The sequence below is a fragment of the Artemia sp. Qi Xiang Cuo genome, chromosome 15, assembly GCF_049724085.1.
Source record: "Artemia sp. Qi Xiang Cuo chromosome 15, ASM4972408v1, whole genome shotgun sequence".
NCBI classification, from domain to species: domain Eukaryota; kingdom Metazoa; phylum Arthropoda; class Branchiopoda; order Anostraca; family Artemiidae; genus Artemia; species Artemia sp. Qi Xiang Cuo.
In genome coordinates this window covers 38,591,110-38,610,590 of record NC_142808.1, presented here as the reverse complement: position 1 = coordinate 38,610,590, position 19,481 = coordinate 38,591,110, and the positions used below count along the sequence as shown (strand labels likewise).

General features: G+C 36.3%; 1 protein-coding gene across 1 annotated transcript in view; it reads right to left on the bottom strand.

Annotated features, from left to right (window-relative positions):
* Nucleotides 1-19,481, bottom strand: part of olf186-M (Ki-ras-induced actin-interacting protein-IP3R-interacting domain olf186-M) — a 203,586-nt gene that overhangs the window by 36,418 nt on the left and 147,687 nt on the right. Inside the window, exon 7 of the mRNA XM_089100932.1 lies at nucleotides 1,857-2,003. Within this exon, the coding sequence (XP_088957058.1) occupies nucleotides 1,857-2,003 (147 nt within the window). The remainder of the gene's footprint in view (nucleotides 1-1,856; nucleotides 2,004-19,481) is intronic.

The window sequence follows — 19,481 nt, the reverse complement described above, 5'->3', positions numbered from 1 at the left end:
CCTATTGAAGAAAACTGCAATGAGACAGAGAAAAGACTGAAACAAGGAATAACCATTGAAAATAAATGAAAAACAAACAAATGAAAAACGATTCAAAAATTAGAAGGAGTGTTAGTTGCTTCTGTTCGTATTAAATTATCACAAATTGGACTCATAAAAATAACCATCTCTGTTTAAAGAGATATCTATACGGATGCATTTTAAATTTCAATCGCCTCGCTAAAAGATTATGGTAAACCATTTACTGTGGAAACTAAAATTGGCTCGTCAAAACGACTTAAATGATCTGCGTATTTAAAAGCATGGAAAGCCACAGGAGAGTTAAAATTGTCCTTTTTACTTTTAGACTTTTAGAGATTTATTTGTTGACAGCTTGTGTTCGTGTAGCCTCTCCCAGCTGTTGACGGTTTCTACCAATGTCAAATTCCCCACAATAATACGGTACTCTATGTAGGTCACTACCAAGAATAGGATCAGTTCTATTTTTCTTATAATATTATCCTAGGAATAATACTTAAGTAAATTTAAGTGATGACGCTGATTAATAAAAAAGATTAAGAAGGTGAAATTTACCATTTAGATTTTTCGACTCTAAAGTCTAAATACAAATTCTTAATAGAGACATTAATATATATATACCTGGTCTTCTTCTTCAAAAAATATATATACTTTCCTTTTCTTGAAATTTAATGTTTTTCAATTACATTTCTTAATGGAAATATTATTTATTCTTAGGTCCAATGGTAGAAATAGTTACTATTCAAAACTTGCTTCTTATTCTTCCTTTTCTACCCTCAATCATTTCTCTTTTTTTGTCTTTTGTAAGGGGATGAAAATCAATTACTCATTAGTAACTTTATCCATCCCCTAAAAGTCAGTTGACCTGTCCAATTGCATTTTAAACATTGAGATCCTTGTGAACATTTTCCCCTTCCTTGTTGCTAAGTTCACTAATAGACCCTAATATTTAATTTTGAAATTATAGGTACTGTTTTTTAACGCATATAATTAGCACGAGTAATTTTCTTCTTACCCCTTTAAACAATCTGTAAATATTTGGAAATATTTCCGGAGAAACATAAAATAAAAGCTTACAAACTTTTTATAAACATATAAAAATAATATTCATAAACACAGAATATCAGACTTTCAGGATAATGAACGATATAGATGCACAAAGGGTTGATCCTTATGAGGATATTCTTTCCACAGGGGAAGGGGGTGCATTTTGGGACCATTATGACTTTTTTGACAATCGACGGGTCTTTTGGACTTTTAAAGAAAAATAGTACAGACACAAATACTCTTATATTTGGCTTATGCATGTTTATCCACTCACCATCATCTTATATGATTAATTTCGTTGATTATGTATTTTTCTCGGGTGTCGTTTTTTTTATTTTTACTCCGCCATTATTTCATAGCTACAAAAACAAGTCACGGATGCTACAATGCACTGAACTTATACAGACTGCATTAGGCTTATATAATTTTGGCTATATATTTGCAAATTAGAAGGGGGGGGGGTAGGTTAGCTTACATTAGGTTAGGTTAAGTTTCCATAATTTTGTTACTAAAGTATTATTTTATCATCATGTATTGTTATTTTTCATTAGGATTAACCATACTTCACTTCTTGGTTATGTTTCCAATAACCGACAAGTACCCAAACTTGTTTTAATGTAATCAGTTTTGACGTGAAACTTATTTTTTAAGTTTCATACCTCCATCCCCTTACATGATAAGGGTCTATCGGCCTACATGAAAGGGCCCCAAAAACAGTCTGCACAGAGAGTCAACAACCATAGGGTCGACTGTGCACAGAAAACACATACAAGTAAACGATAGATAAGAACCTTTGCTTGAGCTGAAATGACTTCCGTTTGTTTCTCCAGAGTATCTCCAATTCGTCCGAATGCATCATTAATTGTGTCCGTAATTTGCGAAATTTCATATTTATTCATAGCATATTTCTCTTCTTCATGTAGGCTTGTAACATCGACCTAAAAGAATGAGCACTAATTTATCACGTTTGTCTCATTCGCAAGGAAATTTTCCAGAATGGTAAATTGAGGGATGAAAAAAAATAATCAATAACAAAAATCCTCAGCTAGTTTTGAAAGAACAATACATTTAGCATCTTAGAGCTACGTTTAGTATGACATTCCTTGAGTTTAGGCAATTTATATAGTTAAAATTTGGAACGATTCCAAAGGGAGGGATTAAATAATAAAAATCCTGAGGAAAATACAATTTCAATGTTAGAAAGTGTAGTCTGCACGGAATGGTTTACAACACAGGAGGCTACTTCCTAATTAATTGGTAATTTAATTCTTTTTCGCATAAGCGTCTTTAAATTAATAGTTGTTAGAGCTAGCGAAAAGTTCTGCTTGTTAAGAAATGGCAGCTTTTTTTTTAATCCACAGTGTTAGTGACAACACAGAGAAGGTGATGAATGTCTATTCTTTTTTTTTACAGTCTTTAAATTATGACAACTTTTCACGCTATTGAAAAGTTTTGCTTTTTTTCACCAGATGTGTCACTATATTTAAGAAAAATTTACAAAAAAAAACAAAGCCAGAGAACAACCCTACCTATGGGCTAACAATATACCTCAAACATTAAATAACTTTGTACTAAAACAAAAATCCAACAAAATTGTAATTAAATTACAAAAGAAATCCCTCAAATGTCCATGGAAAATAATTTGGTCGTGCTCATACACACTTACAGATGGTAAATGACTCCAATAACTAGGCAAGACTTGCATAGCAGACAATTGTGACCAGGGCGTTTCACTCCGTGGCCGCCGAAATACTTTTGTATTTCTTGTATTGTAACTGTGAAGGTCCAAGTCAGTTAAAAACATACCTTTAAGACATTCTGGGGCAAGGTGATTAATAACGTCAAGTATCCACATCGATCGATAAAAAAAAAATATACCTTTGAAAGGAAGAATATTCAGTTTTCAATACACTTTTCTCACTGAATCTCTTTGTCAATATTCGGCTAAAATCCTAATGGCAGTATTCTGTAAAACTCAAGTGAGTTTTAAATGTGATTGAAAAGTTAAAAACCATACAGAACAACAATATAAGAGGTAACGATGGACAAGTAAAAAATACAAAAGCCTAAGGATGATTTTTGGACAAATATACTTTAATTCCCTATAATTTCGACACTACAGGAAATTTAGATGTTATGATATAAAAAAATAACTGCCTGATCTAACATAACGTCTAAATGCCTAGTCGATTGCACTCTCTGGATAACTGAATTTCCAAATTTCGCCTTATCTACCCAAGGGTAAAACATATTAAAACGAGAAAACATTAAAGTTTATTTTGAGCTTGTTGCACCTAGCCCACTTTTCAATCAAACTTGTCATGCTTTTAAAGCATCTGTTATTGCTTGAAAGGCAATGACAGTTTTTGATCAGCAGCAGCAGTTATACTAGAAATGGTAGTATGTCTGGATAGGTATGCAACACAGATCACTTACTATCTCATTAACAAATACACACACTTTTTCAATTGTGACACACAACTACGACAGTTACTTAAAAGTGATTTCTGTCAATTAGTGTCGGTTAGTAAAACAATCACAATGAAAAAGATGGCCACAGGTTTTAATGATCCGTATGATTCATGAGACATCATGAACTAATCAGCAGTGACAGTTAAAGTAGAACTGTAGTATGTTCCGATGGGTATACACCACAGTGAGTACCTTTTAAGTAGTTACATCATCAAATTCGGCATATCAGAGAACCCTACTGTAGAAGGTTTTCCACCTGTCTACGGAAATCTGAAATTTTCTACTTTGTGCCAGAAGAAAGATCACGGCTGCATATTTATTTGTTGTTGTTTTTTCCCAAGGGTAACCGTGTCGAACCAGTGGTCCTAGAATATCGGTAGATGGTTCTTTCGAACGGACATAAGAAATCCATAGTTCTAGTTTTCTCGTTTTTAAAATGATCTAAGTTTTAAAAGTTTTTAGTTTTAAAGTTTAGGTCTTAAAGTTTCTTTTTTAATTTAAAAAGTTTTAGTTTTAAAGTTTAAGTTTTAAGTGTTTTTTTTTTAGTTTCAAACTAATAGTTTAGAAAATATTTTGGTTTTAAGGTTTTAGTTTTAAAGTTTTAGTTTGAAGTTTTAGTCACCAAGATTTTTGGTTTTAAAGTTTAGGTCTTATTTTTTTTTTATTTAAAATTTTTAGTTTTAAAAGTTTTCACAGAGGAAACCAAGTAGTACAGCCCGCCTTTTTCGGAATATTATTTTTCTCTTAGGTTTCTCAATGTTGTTTTGTTTTCGTAGTTACTAGCTGATCGTAGGCAAAACAAGTTTGAGTCTATTTTAGATGTCACGAACCGAGACAACAACTGTTGTTTGCACAGACTTTGCCTTCATTGAGGTGCCCTTGCTTTTCTAATTACCTTAGTTGAAAGTCTAAACCAACCCGAAGAAGCAAAATTTGTTGGCCCAGTTTCAAGTGCCTCATTTAAATGCAACCAATCTTCAAACATACTTATTTTTAGTGAGGTCTATCTGGCCCTGTCTATATACCTTTTAATTTACAACCCTATCAAATACGGGAAATGGGCCAATTTTCGGGCCCTACAAACCGAAAAAGCCATGGAGAGACCAAGTTTTATGCTCCATTTTTGCCTATCTCCAATCTTTTAGTAATTTGATTAGGAATGATCAAGAACATTCAAGTAACTGGACTGATTAAAAGTATTACAACTCCTTGCTTATTAAAAATAAAGAAGTTTGAGTCCATCTTCGAGAGAAAAAATTTCAGTTTTTCTGTATATAAGGGTTCCCTTGACTCAGTAGCTTACTTATGAAAGTTCCAAGCGGCCAAAAAAAATGTTGGTCCTTCTTCGGGCGAACCAATATTTCGGAGACAAAAAGCTTTTATTGCTCGTATCTCTTTCCCGAACATAATATTTGGATTGGAGGGCAAGGGGAATTCACATCTTCGTGTTGGAGGAAGGGGAAGGGGATAGACATTTATTAGATCTTCTGACTATTCTGAAATAAAACGGAAATCTCAAACTTTTCAACAGATGTCTTTCGGGTGTTAAGGGGGCCAACAGGTACCAGAAGAGGGCATGAGAGGGGAGCTGCGTGCCCTCCAATGACTTTCGACTCTTGAATAGGACACTAGAACTTACAACTTCCAGTCGAGTGAGCCCCAGCCAAATTTTTTACTACGATCCCTTCCAAATGAAGATGGTAAAAAATAGCCTAATACACTGAAAGCGTATGGGTCTTTACGTATGCAGCACTATGCCTCTGAGCGCATGAAAACCTGAATTTAAAACCCCAAAATCAAGCTAAAATCAATTGGATCAATTGATTATTATGTTGAACAATGAGACAGGCCTAATCCAGAACATTTGTAAAAAAAAAAAAAAAAAAGACGCTTCGTGTTTACGCTTGTGGGTTGCAATACAAACTGGTACAACATTGCATCTGAATTTCAAATACAAAACAATACAAATTTCAAAAATGAAAGTTTAGGCCAAACATTCTCCTTTCTCTTTCCTTCCCCTTTATGGGGTACATACATGCAATGTTTGTTTGACAATGGGAGTCGACATTGGTCAGTAGATGGCGCTGCATTTATCTTCAGGGAAACTAAGACTTGGTTTCAGGTTCTAGCAGAATGAAGAAAACGATGAAGTTTTGTGGATACAGTTTGTAAACTCTTTGTTTTCATTTAACAAAAGAAGTTCCCTTTTTGGAAGCCCAGTCGTCAGGCATACAACCTTTTTTTTAACAAAAGTGATTGTCTTTTTTGAGCTGGGACCCACTATGTATTTCTCACCGGCTCAAAAGTTTCTCTCGTTAACCGTCTTCGAGATTCACAAAAGCCTTTGCTTTATATAAAGCACTAAAACTTACAATTTACATGATTACGGTTTTCTACTTTTAGTTTGAAAGATCACGCCCAAAAAATAACTCCCTAATGATCATTGCCGTAAAAGCATGTATGGAAACTCTAATAGAAAACGGCAGCATTTTGGATGTTTGCCCATATTGAAATTCTCCAATTTACGACAAATTACTAGCGGATTTAATGCTTCCTAGAAAACTTAGATCATTAATCACTTAAACTTTCAGTACAAAAATGGAAAATCGACTCTCGATTACTATATTGGAGATGAGTTCAGTAGGATAAAAAGCCATAAATTAAAGGGGCCGACTCCTAACTTATTTAACCCATTAAGTATTTTTAAACAGTATTTAGCATTGATTAAACATATTTAAAAGTTATTTATCGATAATTTTTAATCACTGTTTCACTTTTAATTACTATTTAATCACAACTGACTAAAATCATTCACACTTCTTAGAATGCTACTCAAGGTCAAGACGTAATTCTGCTCTCTGAGAGAAATAGTTTTTTGTTGAATGTTAGAACTAAAGTGTGTCACTGAACAATATAGCTCATTCTGGTGTAGAGTACTGTAAAAACAGTGATTTTAGTCAAGAGTATTTAATGACAACTTATCAGAAAGAGATAAAATGGAATCAAATACAAAACTTTAAAAAATTATTCCAATGAAAAAAGACAAAGGTGTTATGAGGTAATCCTGTGACTGACTTCCCACCATTAGTTCGACCAAAAAACTGCAGTCCGTCCGAAAGAAATTTACCTGAATTAAAGGCCTCCCGAAAAAATAGGCAAAAGAGGTAGAAATGGTTTATTGTATTATTTGTCTTTAGCATAATTTTAAACGAAGCAACTTAGATGCTTCATAGTAGCCTAGCCTAATGTGAAGAAGTTCAGGCAATTTATGTCTAAAAAAAACAACTAATCTTGCTATTTTATTACATCCGCTTTTTATGTTATTAACATAATTTCTTGATTAAGCTGCGAAGTAATTGTGTAGCCCTTTCCTACATCAGATAATTTACCAGCTGAGGAAAATCAAACGTTTTCCTTCCATAATTTCTTTCTACATCAGTAACCTAAAAACAACTTCAATCAATATTTATTGATTAACGAACAGCCAGAAAAATTTACAATGAGCTGTAGCCACTCGAGAGAATTTGGTTTGACAGTGGTGACGAGCCTCTGGCATGCCAAGGACCCCCCCCCCCCACTTACTTCCAATAGTTCGATTATAAAATTCATTATATGGATGGTGCTTAAATTAAAAAGCTCCCTGCCCTCAGAAACCTGCTAAGCCACTGTATACAAAAATTTTGAAAGATTTAATCAAATTTCAACAGAAAAAAAGAATTAAACTTGTTTTCTTATTTTTATTTTATTTTCTACTGATGACAGCTATTAAATAGCAGAATCAATGCAGTGACGTTGACTTTGAAAAGAGAGACGCTTCCCACGTATTATTATTACTATTTTTTGAATAATAGAAGTATCCATAGTTGTTGTTTTTTCAATTTGTCCTTGTTATTTTTTTTACGGAAAAAAAAAATCAAATTCTTATCCAAAAATAAAAATTAGCATGTCGATGATTTTATGGAAGATCACAAAGGTTGTTTTTACAAGATGTGCCATAATTTGTAAAGATTGGATATACTATTATTTCAGACAATAGGCAATATCGATAGTATGTAGAAACCACTAATTCAAAAACAATCACGTGATTTTATACAATGAATTGTAAGCGTCTTCGGACAGAAAACAGCATAACTTGACATGTCAGTATAGTTTCAATAATCCCAAGAAACTATTAAGTTTATTTTTCAATTTTTTATGCCTTAAATCTGAAGGCAAGCGCGCATTTCTCATTACAGTCATTATTACAGAAGCAACGCACTAGCAGTGCCTCAGTAAGATGCCCATGTGCCTTCTATGTTTGTTTTTTTTGCGGCTGCTTCGTATGTTAGGCGGGGCGTAGAAACTTGAGAATAGGCTTTTTCGATAAGAAACTGAAAATTTTTAGCGTCTTTTTTATGGGCTTAAAGTGATTGTGCTCCTCTTCCGTGCTCTTTTTGCCCCTTAGCTCCCCCATAGTGGTGAATCAAAATACAGAGGTAGCCGTTTCGTTCAGAATAATCGAAAACTCTAATGAATATCCTTCTGGGTCAAACGTGACCCCCACAGCCCCATAGGCAATGGCCCTAAATTAAGCGAATTGCCTAGTGTTCACTCATAGCTTTTAGTAGAAAAGGCAGGTTAGTCTTGATTACCCGATTAGCTTGGAACTCTTAAGGATCATTCGCTAAGCCGAGATTTACCGCAGTTTCCCAAAGATATACTCGCAAAACGACACGTGTTCCTGAGTATACGAGAGGACGACTTTAAAACATACTATTTGTAATATCTCGGGAATGCCTTGGGGGATTGAGTTGGAAACTTCAAGGGATGCCACGGAGAAAGGGAGGACGTATACCGTGAATTTTGACTTGAAGTAAGGGACTGAGGTAAATCAAAAGATACTATATGCATCTAGGTTATCAAAATAGTATATCTGCGGTATCTTGGGATCAACATGGGAGATGGAGTTGAAACTTTCAGGTATCGTTGGAGGAAGTAAGGGTATGGGGACTTCATGTTCTGTATTGAGAGGAGAGGGGCTAAAATTTTTGTCTCCAATTCATCGAAGACGTTTTTGCACGGAGATGGGGGGCACGTTTATGGAGAGAGGGGGGCACGTATACCGTAAATTATGACTTGGCGTAGGGGACTGAGGTAAATCAAAAGATACTAAATGCATCTAGGTTATCAAAATGGTATATCTGCAGTATCTTGGCATCAACTTGGGAGATGGAGTTGAAACTTGCAGGTATCGTTGGAGAAATGAAGGGTATGGGGACTTCATATTCTGCATTGGTAGGAAATAGGGGGTAAAATTTTTGTCTCCAATTCCTCAAATACGTTTTTGTACGATTAAACAGCAAGGTTAACTATCAAAATACCGTATCTGCAATATCTCGGAGGGAATCAAGTTGAAACGTTCAGGAAGTAGTGAGGAGTGTTGGGTGACAAGTGGACCTTAAATATTGATTTGTTACGACCGAACTCAATGATCCCCTAACATTCTTTGTTCTACTAAAGCCAGTGAAGTGAATCAGAAGACGGTATATGTGCCCATATTACCAAATAGCGTATCAGCAATGCCTTAGCAACGGATTGGGGAATCTATTCGAGACTTTCACGAAATGTAGAGAAGCCAAATAAACTTTGCTAAAAATAGATTACTGGCAATATCTCAAGAACTTAGGGATCGAGTTGTAAATTTGAGAGTTTCAGGGTGGGGCCAAGGAGCCTTCAGAGTTTTGCTTAGAGGAGGTGTAAGAGGGTTAGAAATACCTATCAAAATAGCTTATCTGCAATATCTTAAGAAGGGCCTGGGAGATTAGAGTTCAGGTTTTTTTTTTCCTGCTGATCCGTTTGAAAATTACAGAGTATGATGACAAGGAATGCAAAAGGACAAATTTACTGATATGATTTCGTTAGAAATAGCAAAATCAGAGGCTGGAGGTCATGTACTAATCAATGTATTGGCGTCAGGCGGCTTAATGCTGAAAAGCGTTTGTAGCAGCAGTCATGGTAATATTGGCAAAATACAATACAAGTAAAATCAAAACTAAACTAAAATTCAGATTTTTCAATTAACTAACTATGCTCAATGTTTTAGCCATTTTCCATTGCGTTTATATTTTCTGAAAAGAAATTTTTATTCTTTTTAGTGGCTTAAAATATCAGACATGAGCAGAGGAGAACCAATACTATTTTAAGAGGCATGGTTATTTTGTTTCCCTTTTTAACATATGCCTAGATATTAATGCGATTGATTTATGAAGATATGCCAAGGACTTGTACCAATGAAATTAAATTACGATTGAATTTTACCACTGAACTAATAGAAAATAATCTGTCTTTTACCCTATGGACCGTTCAAAAGAAGTCTTTTAAAAATATTCTGATGCCAAATCTCTGATGTATTCTCTATCTACCGGCAATCTAAAGTATCAGAACTTTCAACACAAAGTAAACAAAAAACGAAGAAAAAGACCGAATGTTCAAATAATAACAAAAACAAATACGTCTTTAAGTGGAGCAGAAATTCTGTTATACAATTTCAAAATTAAATTGATCATGCTAACAGCATGATATATGTTTATTTTGGGAAAAGGATTCCAGTTACTGGTAATAATCCCCAATAAGAAGTGAAATTCGATTAGAAGTATCGAAGTTTTTGGTGAGAAAACATGCCTTCATCTCTCAACTTTAAGAAAAAGCTATACATTACCACTACTATTATACAAAAAAAAAAAAAAAAAAAAAACCTTGCTTGCAACAAAATATACTATGTTTGGAGTAGAGCATTGATTCTACGGCACGGTTGGATTCAGATGGTTCAAGGAAGCCCGCGAGTAATCAAGTGGTCTGAAGTCCTAACATGGCATAGCATTCCCTGATATTACTACAGGTTTTGTCGTACACAATTGTGTTGCTTTTTTTGTCTAAGCCTCCTACCCCAAAGTTTGATTATAACATAGGAAGAGAATACCTTAGTATTGGGTAATTAGAAGCCTATGTGTACCAACTTACAACATCGCTCATTACTTCCATTGAAAAGAGTGAAACGGAAAAAAAAACCTGCATGCACATCAAGCAGGAGCTTTTTTATCGTTTTTTTATCTAATTGGGCTTTTTTTAAAGAAGATAAAAAACTCAGGTCCCACTAAAATCGGGTCATCTTTACCCAGGCCTGTAGGCCTACTCCTCGGGATCTAAAATGGAGATACAGGTTTGCCAATTTTGGGACCCTAACGAGGGGTTACTCTTTCTCAGAAATAATGTACCCCAGGTGGCGCGTGACAATTGTGGTGGAACTGCGTCAAGCGTTTTAGGGAATGTACCAAGCGTGGCAGAACTGTGCTAAACGTGGCGCTCCAAGATGTACACCATATGGCAAGAAGTCAGAATCCCCTCGGACCCAAAGGCATCTATAGTTGGAGTAGCAACTTGCTAATACCACCACCCTGGGAAATCCGAATAAATGGATTTCAGTTCTGACACTCTTTAAAATTGGGTTTTGTGGGATGGGGCAAAATTGTTCCCTGTATTTTTCCTCTTTCAAAACGTTTTTCCTCTGTGTTTCATGTCTGTCTCTTCGGGAGTTACGGAAAAGAGGTATAACATTAACAGGTATTTGTTTGCTGTTTTCCTCGATCTATATTAATAACTTATGTTTTCCAGGCAAAACAGTTTCTTCCAGCAATCCTATCGCTTCTCGTTAAATGTACTATCATGTTATTTACATTACTTCGGGTATTTTCTTTAACACCGAAATTAGCATTAGGCATACCCGATTTTAGATAGGCCTAACTTTAAATTTCTCGGGTAACGAAATTAGCAAGTTACTGCTGTCTTTAGCAGGGCTTCTACTATCCCCGAATTTTTGGGGATTTCCCCGAAAATCTATATGTCTCCCCGAATCCCCGAAATTTCCCCAAAAAACAACCAATCACGGTGTCACCCCTCAAGGTCGTACCCAGGAATTTTTTTGGAGGGGGTTTTACTCAAAGATTTTGTTTTATGGGGGGGGAGGGGTAACACAAAAACCTCAAAAAACTCATACAAAATTTATTTATATCCATTTTTGTTACGTTTTACGAGTAAAAAACATTTCGGGAGGGGTTCAAACCCCCCTAACCATCCCTTTGGGTACGGCTTTGTCACCCCTAGTGACCATCCCTAGCAAACATTACTTTACGTACCAAAATTTTTCCCTACTCTCTTGTTGGTTAATTTCCGTCTCCTGTGTTACTTTGCATAAGAACCAGACCGATACAATTTAAGTATAGACGGTTCATCATATTTTCACAAAACTATCCTTTTCCTGCATTTAGATTAAACCATTTCGAATGCTGTATTCCAAATACTATTAAGATTCATACATTTATGTCATTCGTGGTCAAGACAATCTTGACAAAATTAGACAAGAATTTTACTTAAAGTTGTTGAACGCTCGGTTGGATATTGGGTTTTGAAATTGAACTTCTAAAGAGAGAGAATTGTTTTGAAAGCCGAATCATACGCCTAAGTTTAAATTTTGTTTTCTTTTGCTATTTTTGATTTTGGACATACTGTATTAATGTTTAATACTTAATGATTGAAGACATAATATATTGAAGGAATTGACCTTTTTGCCACGAATTCTTACCATTTAAATTTTTTCTTTCATTCGGTGTGTAAAATTTAAGTTCTTTTCTCTTTTATCTGAGAATTGTATTTGTCAGTAGGCTACTCCCCTCACAATTATTATTCTGGTCCCTTCACCCGTGTAATATTTTCAGTGGGCGTAAGTATTTCAAACTGCTGTTTTAGGATCTTTTTACAGTCTTGCAAAGCTGTTAGTTAGGCGAAAGAAATTGTACACAAAATATGTTCTGCTCAACTTCGGGATAGCCAAGTAAACTTGCTTAAATGTCTAGGCCTACCTTTACAACTTCTAATGCTTGAACAATTTTAGTAACCCTGTATGAAGGCTAATTCTGAGATAAAAACAAAACAATTTAAAGAAATTGTGGTATAATTTATTTTATCGGGAAAACTGTCCCTAAATATCATATTCTTACCATAAAAAATGCACTACCCCCTCCCCCTCCTAATGAGGCAAAATTTAGCTATAGACTATGTACAAGGTCGGGGAATAGGGGATTTAAACAGAAGTGACCCCAAAAATATTATTCATAAGAAAATTTCCATTACAGCTTAAAGTACGAATTTGATTATTAGACTCATATTGTTTTCTTGTCAAGTTTTATATTACTCTCGGACTTATTTACCACGAACTGTTGGTTAATAATGCCAAATAATGTTAGTGTGAAAAAAAAGAATAGGTAACTTTTATATGATTTGCAGCTTATATCTATCATGTCCAGGCATTAGCTGGGTTGATATGAAAATGAGACTTCAATAATTACGATGTTTTAAATTGGGTGGCCGCAGGGTTGGTGGGAGGGGTGGGGGGTTAATTGGTGACTATATAGTAATTATGAGGTAACAAAACAAAGTAAAGCATAGCAGAAACAAACAATGAAAAACATACATGTATCGAGGGGTATTTTCCGCCGGGGGGGGGGGGTATTTTCCGCGGGGGCACTTTCCGCGGAGGGTATTTTCCGTGGGGGTACTTTCTGCGGGGGTATTTTCAGCTGGAAAGATTTTTTTAGGGGTATTTTTGTGAGGGGGAGGAGTACTTTCAGGTTTTTTCCGCGGGGGGACGTTCTGGCGGATGAACACCCATTACATTAGAATCAGCAAGACAAAAATAATGTGTAAATTGTAGTCAAAATTCCATTTTAATTTAAGTCTAAATTTACCTGTTTAATTTAATTTTTGTTTATTTTAAGTTTTAATGTTGCCCTATTCTTATAGGTAGAATTTTGTCTATTTAAGTTACATATCTAGAAACCGCAAACAGCATTTGTTTTTAAATATTATTAAGCCTAGTATTATAGTAGGCTCGATTTACTACGTGAATCCAAGCCCTACTTAAGCCTGAAACCGAAGCTAAAACTAATTTTGGCTTCTGAATTTTTGTGACGAATTCCATTTTGTTTTTTCCACGGAAATTCCCCGATTCTTGAAGACTTGAGAGTGGAAGCCCTGGCCTTTAGGTCCATAGAGAGTGGATCTAGGTACCAAACCACCCCTTTATTTATTTATCTATTTTTTGTTAGTTTGGCAATTTTGTAGTTTATTTCTATTTTTTCGATTGAAATTACAAAAAAAATGTAATTTTAAAAATCTAGGGGAGGGGATAATATCCCTCCCCCACATTTTTTTGGGAGGGGGGATTTTCCCCTCCAATCGGCATACCTAGTGAGAATCATAAAGAAGGGAGAAGATGAGAAATTTTTTATCACTTTTCTTTTTATGACCATATGCCTACTGTTTTCGTCCACTCTCATTTTCCTAAGAAAAATATTACTTTTTTTTATAAATCCAGTGAAGCAATTCCAAGACAAAAGGAAAAAGAATTCTTTCCCCTTCCATCCCCGAAGGAAAAAGAAAGTGTCAGGGTAAGCACATCCGTTAATTTCCAGGATGACTGTCCTTTCTAACCATTACGAAGAACAAGAGATATTAGTTTTGAAGTTAATAAAGCAGATGAACAGACATATCCATCCGTAAATTAATATACACAAGACAATGAAAAGGAACATTAAAACCAGATACAAAAAAGTGTTGTGACATTAAACATGATCTTGTACAAAACGGAATATATGGTGAAGCTGCTTGGTAAATGTCAGATAGTCTGTTGGCTATAATTATTCATGGGATTTGATATAAATTTATTAAGGAGAACTCACAAAAACTTTAAATAAAGAGATAGCTCAACATTGCTGCAACTCTAAAAGGATAAAGAAGGGCATGGTGAAAACCAAAAAAAAAATTATACTAATAATAAATCCAAGATGAACTGACACTCATCTATATATTAATATAAATTAACACCAGACATAGAAATAGAGAGAGAGAGAGAGAGAGAGAGAGAGAGAGAGGGGAGGGGGAGAGGGAGGCAGAGAGGGACAAGCACATGATCACTGAAAGTTAGAGAAGGGTTAATTTGATCATAGATTTTGAGTTCTACTGCCCTTTTTAGGTAGGTAAAACGATCGACAGGCAGCCCCACAGAAATTTCAAAATAACCAACGGCCAGTAATTTCGAAGGCTAAGCGAAGATCTTCAATCTGATTGATCAAAAACTGCAAAGCAAGGCACCAGTGTCTCCCCTAATACCCAGTTTCGCAAATGTGGACATGACGCACTTCTTTTTACGCACGATCATTTGGGGACACTTTGGGCAATGGGGCATATCCTCTGTCTCCACCCCTTTCGATCAACAGTACATATGCTGTTCCTCTGATTATCTCCGGTAAAGAGTGCATACCCTCCTTTTCATGTTCTCTTTGGTCAATGGTGCAAACACTGTCTCCCTCCAACCCTGCTAAACAGAGCGTGCTTTCCGTTTCCAACGTACTTTATTGAGGAGTGCCACTCCATTTCTGAGCCCGCCCCCCTTGATCAACAGTACCAACTGGACGCCTGGTCTCTGACCCTTTTTGGCCTGGGATAACAGTACAACCGCCTTAAACTAAAACGAATTAAAGTTTCCACCAAAGCTGGCACTTGAGCATATTAGAGCTTGTTGATTATAATTTCAAACAAATTATGTAGATATTAATTCCATGTTTGGTTTGACCAAACATGCTTATTGAAAATCAGGTGCTAATATGATAGATGTAGGTGGAAAAATAGCGTTGAGTTAGGAAAAAGCGATAGGTCTCCTATATTATTTTTTCCCCGTGCGTCATCATACCGAACGGATGGTCGTACAATTTCGGTATAAATGGAACCATACCTCCATAAAGTAAATGACATGGGAGCAAAATGTGAGCAAAGAGCGCCCACTAAATTCTTTCGGAAGAGCCCTAGAAGGTTTTGAGAAACATGTCAAAATGTGCACAAGGTCTAATAGCCGGCCCTGGGAGCAGTACATGATTTTAATTTGATTAGTGTTTAACCGTTTCTCCTCTACTAAAGACAGAGTTTCCAAATAAGAAAATATATTCATTGATAAAAAAAATGCCAAATATAAAAACCAAATGAAAGAGAGAGAGCTTCTTTAAAGCATAGTCTCGTTTTCATGCCCTGAATAGGAGAGATAAGGATGATAAGAGCTTTGAAGAGAGGACCATAAAAGCTAGGAAGCAATTTACGAGAAGATCCATAATTTCAGTGCATCCATAAACCATATTAGGAACTTGCTAATTAATACCACCTCAACTTTAAGACACGAAAGGAACCTTCCTTGTAATTCCTAAGTAATTTTCTTAGAAAAGATTCCCAATGGAAAATGATCTAAGGTGGAAAATTGAAATTTTAGCGCCGTCACTTTAAGCCAAAGGCTTTGCTAATGACAAAAAGAAGGTACTTTTGTTCAAGGCAAAACTTCCAGGAAGGATCCTCAACTACCGAGGAAGCAGACAAAGCCATTTACGACATAGGATGATGAACTAGGGACAAGCCTACCCTGAGAAAGTTTATCAGTGGGTTTGAATTTTTTTTTTTTACCAAAGATTCAAACATCTTGATAAAAATTAATAGCTTCTCAAAAACGACTGAATCGATTATCCATCTCAGAATTTTCATTTGACGAAATTTACGCCTTATCGAGCCAAAGTTTTAGTTTTGCCATATAAAACGGTCAAAAATGGTATTTCACTACAGCGCAATCTCTTTCGCCACTTAGAAAGCACGTAGATGAATATATAAGCTTTTAAATAAGTCCTTATGCACAATTCTACGATCATCCACCATATATAATAGCCCCTGAGAGAAAAAAGAAAATATATCAAGTCACCCTATGCTAAAATGATTCAAAATGTCACCCGATGCTCGGGTTCCGAAAGGAACCCGAGGTTCCTTTCGGATAGACCCCGGCACCGCGCCGGCGGATCGACCCAACGCCGCCGACGAGAGGCCCGGTCGAATGCCGCCGGCGTGCCGCAGGCACGCCGCCACCGGCCGAGGCGGCGGCGTTCGGTCGACTTTAAATTATTTTTACGGCAATTCTTTATTGTGTCAACCGCAAAGTCGGAGCTTTTCCTTCTCGTGTGGTTTAGTATTTCGATTTTCCTGATTAGAAATCCCCAAAAGAAAAAATTAATGATATCCAAAAGAGCAGCCAAAAGCGATAAAAAAGCAGCAGTTCAGCTTTAGCCTACATTACATATATTCTATAAAAAAGCCAAAAAAACCTTAAAATGTATTTTTTTTTAAATTGTAATTAAAAACCAGTTTTTAATACAAGAAGGCTTCTTAGGAATCCAAAAGAGCAAAAAAAAAACAATCAATGTCAAAGTCGCCCATGTCAACTGTTTTAAAGGTGACAAAACAGATATAGGCAAAGGGCATTATGAAAAAATTAAGCTTCTAAGTTCAAAGTTTTTACCCAGATAACTGACGAATTTTGTGATACGGTATTCGAAGTTTTATATGCAGTAATGCTCGATGAAAAAAGCTACTAATTTTGATAATTATTTATGTTAAGAATACATAGCTAATAGATACTTCAACTACTCGTATTATGCAAGGGTTCTGAAACGACACAGCCATTACGTTTTTACCAGATTTCTACTTCTCTTGATGAATAACGAAGAAGAACAGTTTCCAGCCAGCGACTTGTGAATTTTTGAATTCATGAATAGGCTCGAATCTGTTGTAAATTGAGGCTGTGATTTGAGAAAGACTGACGAAAACATTAATGTTTGCGGTCAACATTGATCGCACCGGTGGCGCGCCACCAACATCTTACCGGCGGCGCACCGCCGGCGTCTTACCGGCGGCGCGGCGCGGCGTGCTGTTTTTTGCCCCGCCGCCGCCGGTCTTCCCTCATCGGCGCGGCGCCGGGGTCTACTTTCGGATGACACCTGATGCGCCCGATGCTAAGATGACAAAAAATTCTTTTTTGTTCATTTTTAGTTGGAGACTGTGCACCTTTGGTGGAGGCTTTTTAGTCACGGCTATTCCAAAGGTACATTTTATTTTGCTTTACTTCATTTTTTCGAGGAGGGATTAGTCTTTTTGTAAAAATTTTAAAAATTTGCTTCCATGTTTAAAAATTACAAATAACTTGAATGTAAATAATCCATTATGCTTTTTCTACAAACATTGCTTTTGTATTTACAAATTAAAAATAACCCGAAAATAAATAATAAATAGGCCTAGCCTACTGCTTTCGAACCAGCATTATTTTCAAAGTTTTCTGTATTTTTTTCTTTAAAAAAATCTTTTCGATTTTTTGGTTAGCCTACTCGGGTCGAGATTTTTTTTCCTTAAAAGAAAAAAAAATCTTTTCAATTTTTCGGCTAGGCCTACTTCGGGTCGAGAATCGCTATTTACTAGGTAGAAATCTTCAAATTAAGTTAGTTCTAGTTTCCAGTCACAGCAATTTTAACAAACGGAAACGTAGTACATTATTCAAGGTTCTACCCGCTTTTCTAGGAAATTAAAGTCATTCTATTTCAAACGTAGACTACGGAGAGCATGGAAATATTTGGAAATGCAAATATTCAAATCCAGAATATGATGAAAGACAATCGCCTCAAATTTAAACCAGCTGTTAAGAGAGAAAATTGCTTCTCATTCCTTGTTTAACGAAGCATGGAAAGATACAAAAAATAAAAATAAAATGTTTCTGTTTGAGGAAATTTTTTCACAGGCTCAAGTTTTTCTTTCCAACCAGAAACAAATTCTCAAGAGTAGATGTTTGAAGCGTAAAACAGCCAGTAGTATTTATACTTTTTTTTTACATAAAAATCTGTCATTTCACGCATGGGGAGATGCGTTGAACTAAAGGAATGTGTACTTTTATTCACAATGTCTTTACCAGAGGTAAGGGCACAGTACAGGTAGCAAGGAGAGACCGCATACCATTCTCCCTCACGTCAGACAACGGTAGTCAGTACACATCAACTGAATTCCAAAAATGTACAAAGGATTAGGGAACCCAACATCAGACCTCAAGCCCCCACTTCGCACAATCGAACTGGCCTGTGGAAAAAACACTCCAGACGTGCAAGCAAATTATGAAAAAGGCGGGCGAAATGCGAAACGACCCTTATCTAAGACTTCTCGAATACAGAAATAATCCAGTAGATGGATTCGCTACTCTTCACAGTTGTTGATGAGCCGTCAGCTGCGATCCCTCATCCCGTGTGCACCCAAGCAACTGGTCATGGAGGTCGTACCTATATCTAATGTCATCCAGCACCACCAGGCGCGACAGAAGACGTACAATGTCCAGCAAGCAAAGCCTCTGAGACCACTCCATTCGGGCGACACATTACACTATAAAAACATCCTGATGGTATCCAGGAGAGCGCCCGAGTGGTTAGCTAGGCAGATGCCCCCAGACCATACTATCTCTTGCCCAAAACGGGCATAGCAGTAAAAAGAACTAAGGTGCATGTCAGACAACCTCATTATCCACACTGAACCAAAGTACTGAACCCCCCGAGAATGGGGAACTTGCGAACATCCCGATTCCCTATAATCACGACTAACCCATCGCAGTATAATCACGACGAACCTACCGTCCTACAAACGCCACCCAGACCTTGTCCAAATGTAACGCGAGCAGACAGGGCAGTGAAGCCTGTATAATCACTTGCCTCTCAATTACTTGGAGTATCTGTCTTGGCTTTTCTCTGTCTAAAATTACCCAGCGTCTTGATTCAACCTATGCAACCTATTGCAAAATACTTGATAACTTCAATTCCTGTATAATCCCTATAATCACGACTAACCCATCGCAGTATAATCACGACGAACCTACCGTCCTACAAACGCCACCCAGACCTTGTCCAAATGTAACGCGAGCAGAAAGGGCAGTGAACCTTTGATAGTGCTAGGCCGAGGGCGAGCTAGAAGAATATATACCAACAGTGTTTTCTGAAGAGGCGAAAACGTAAGCCTAG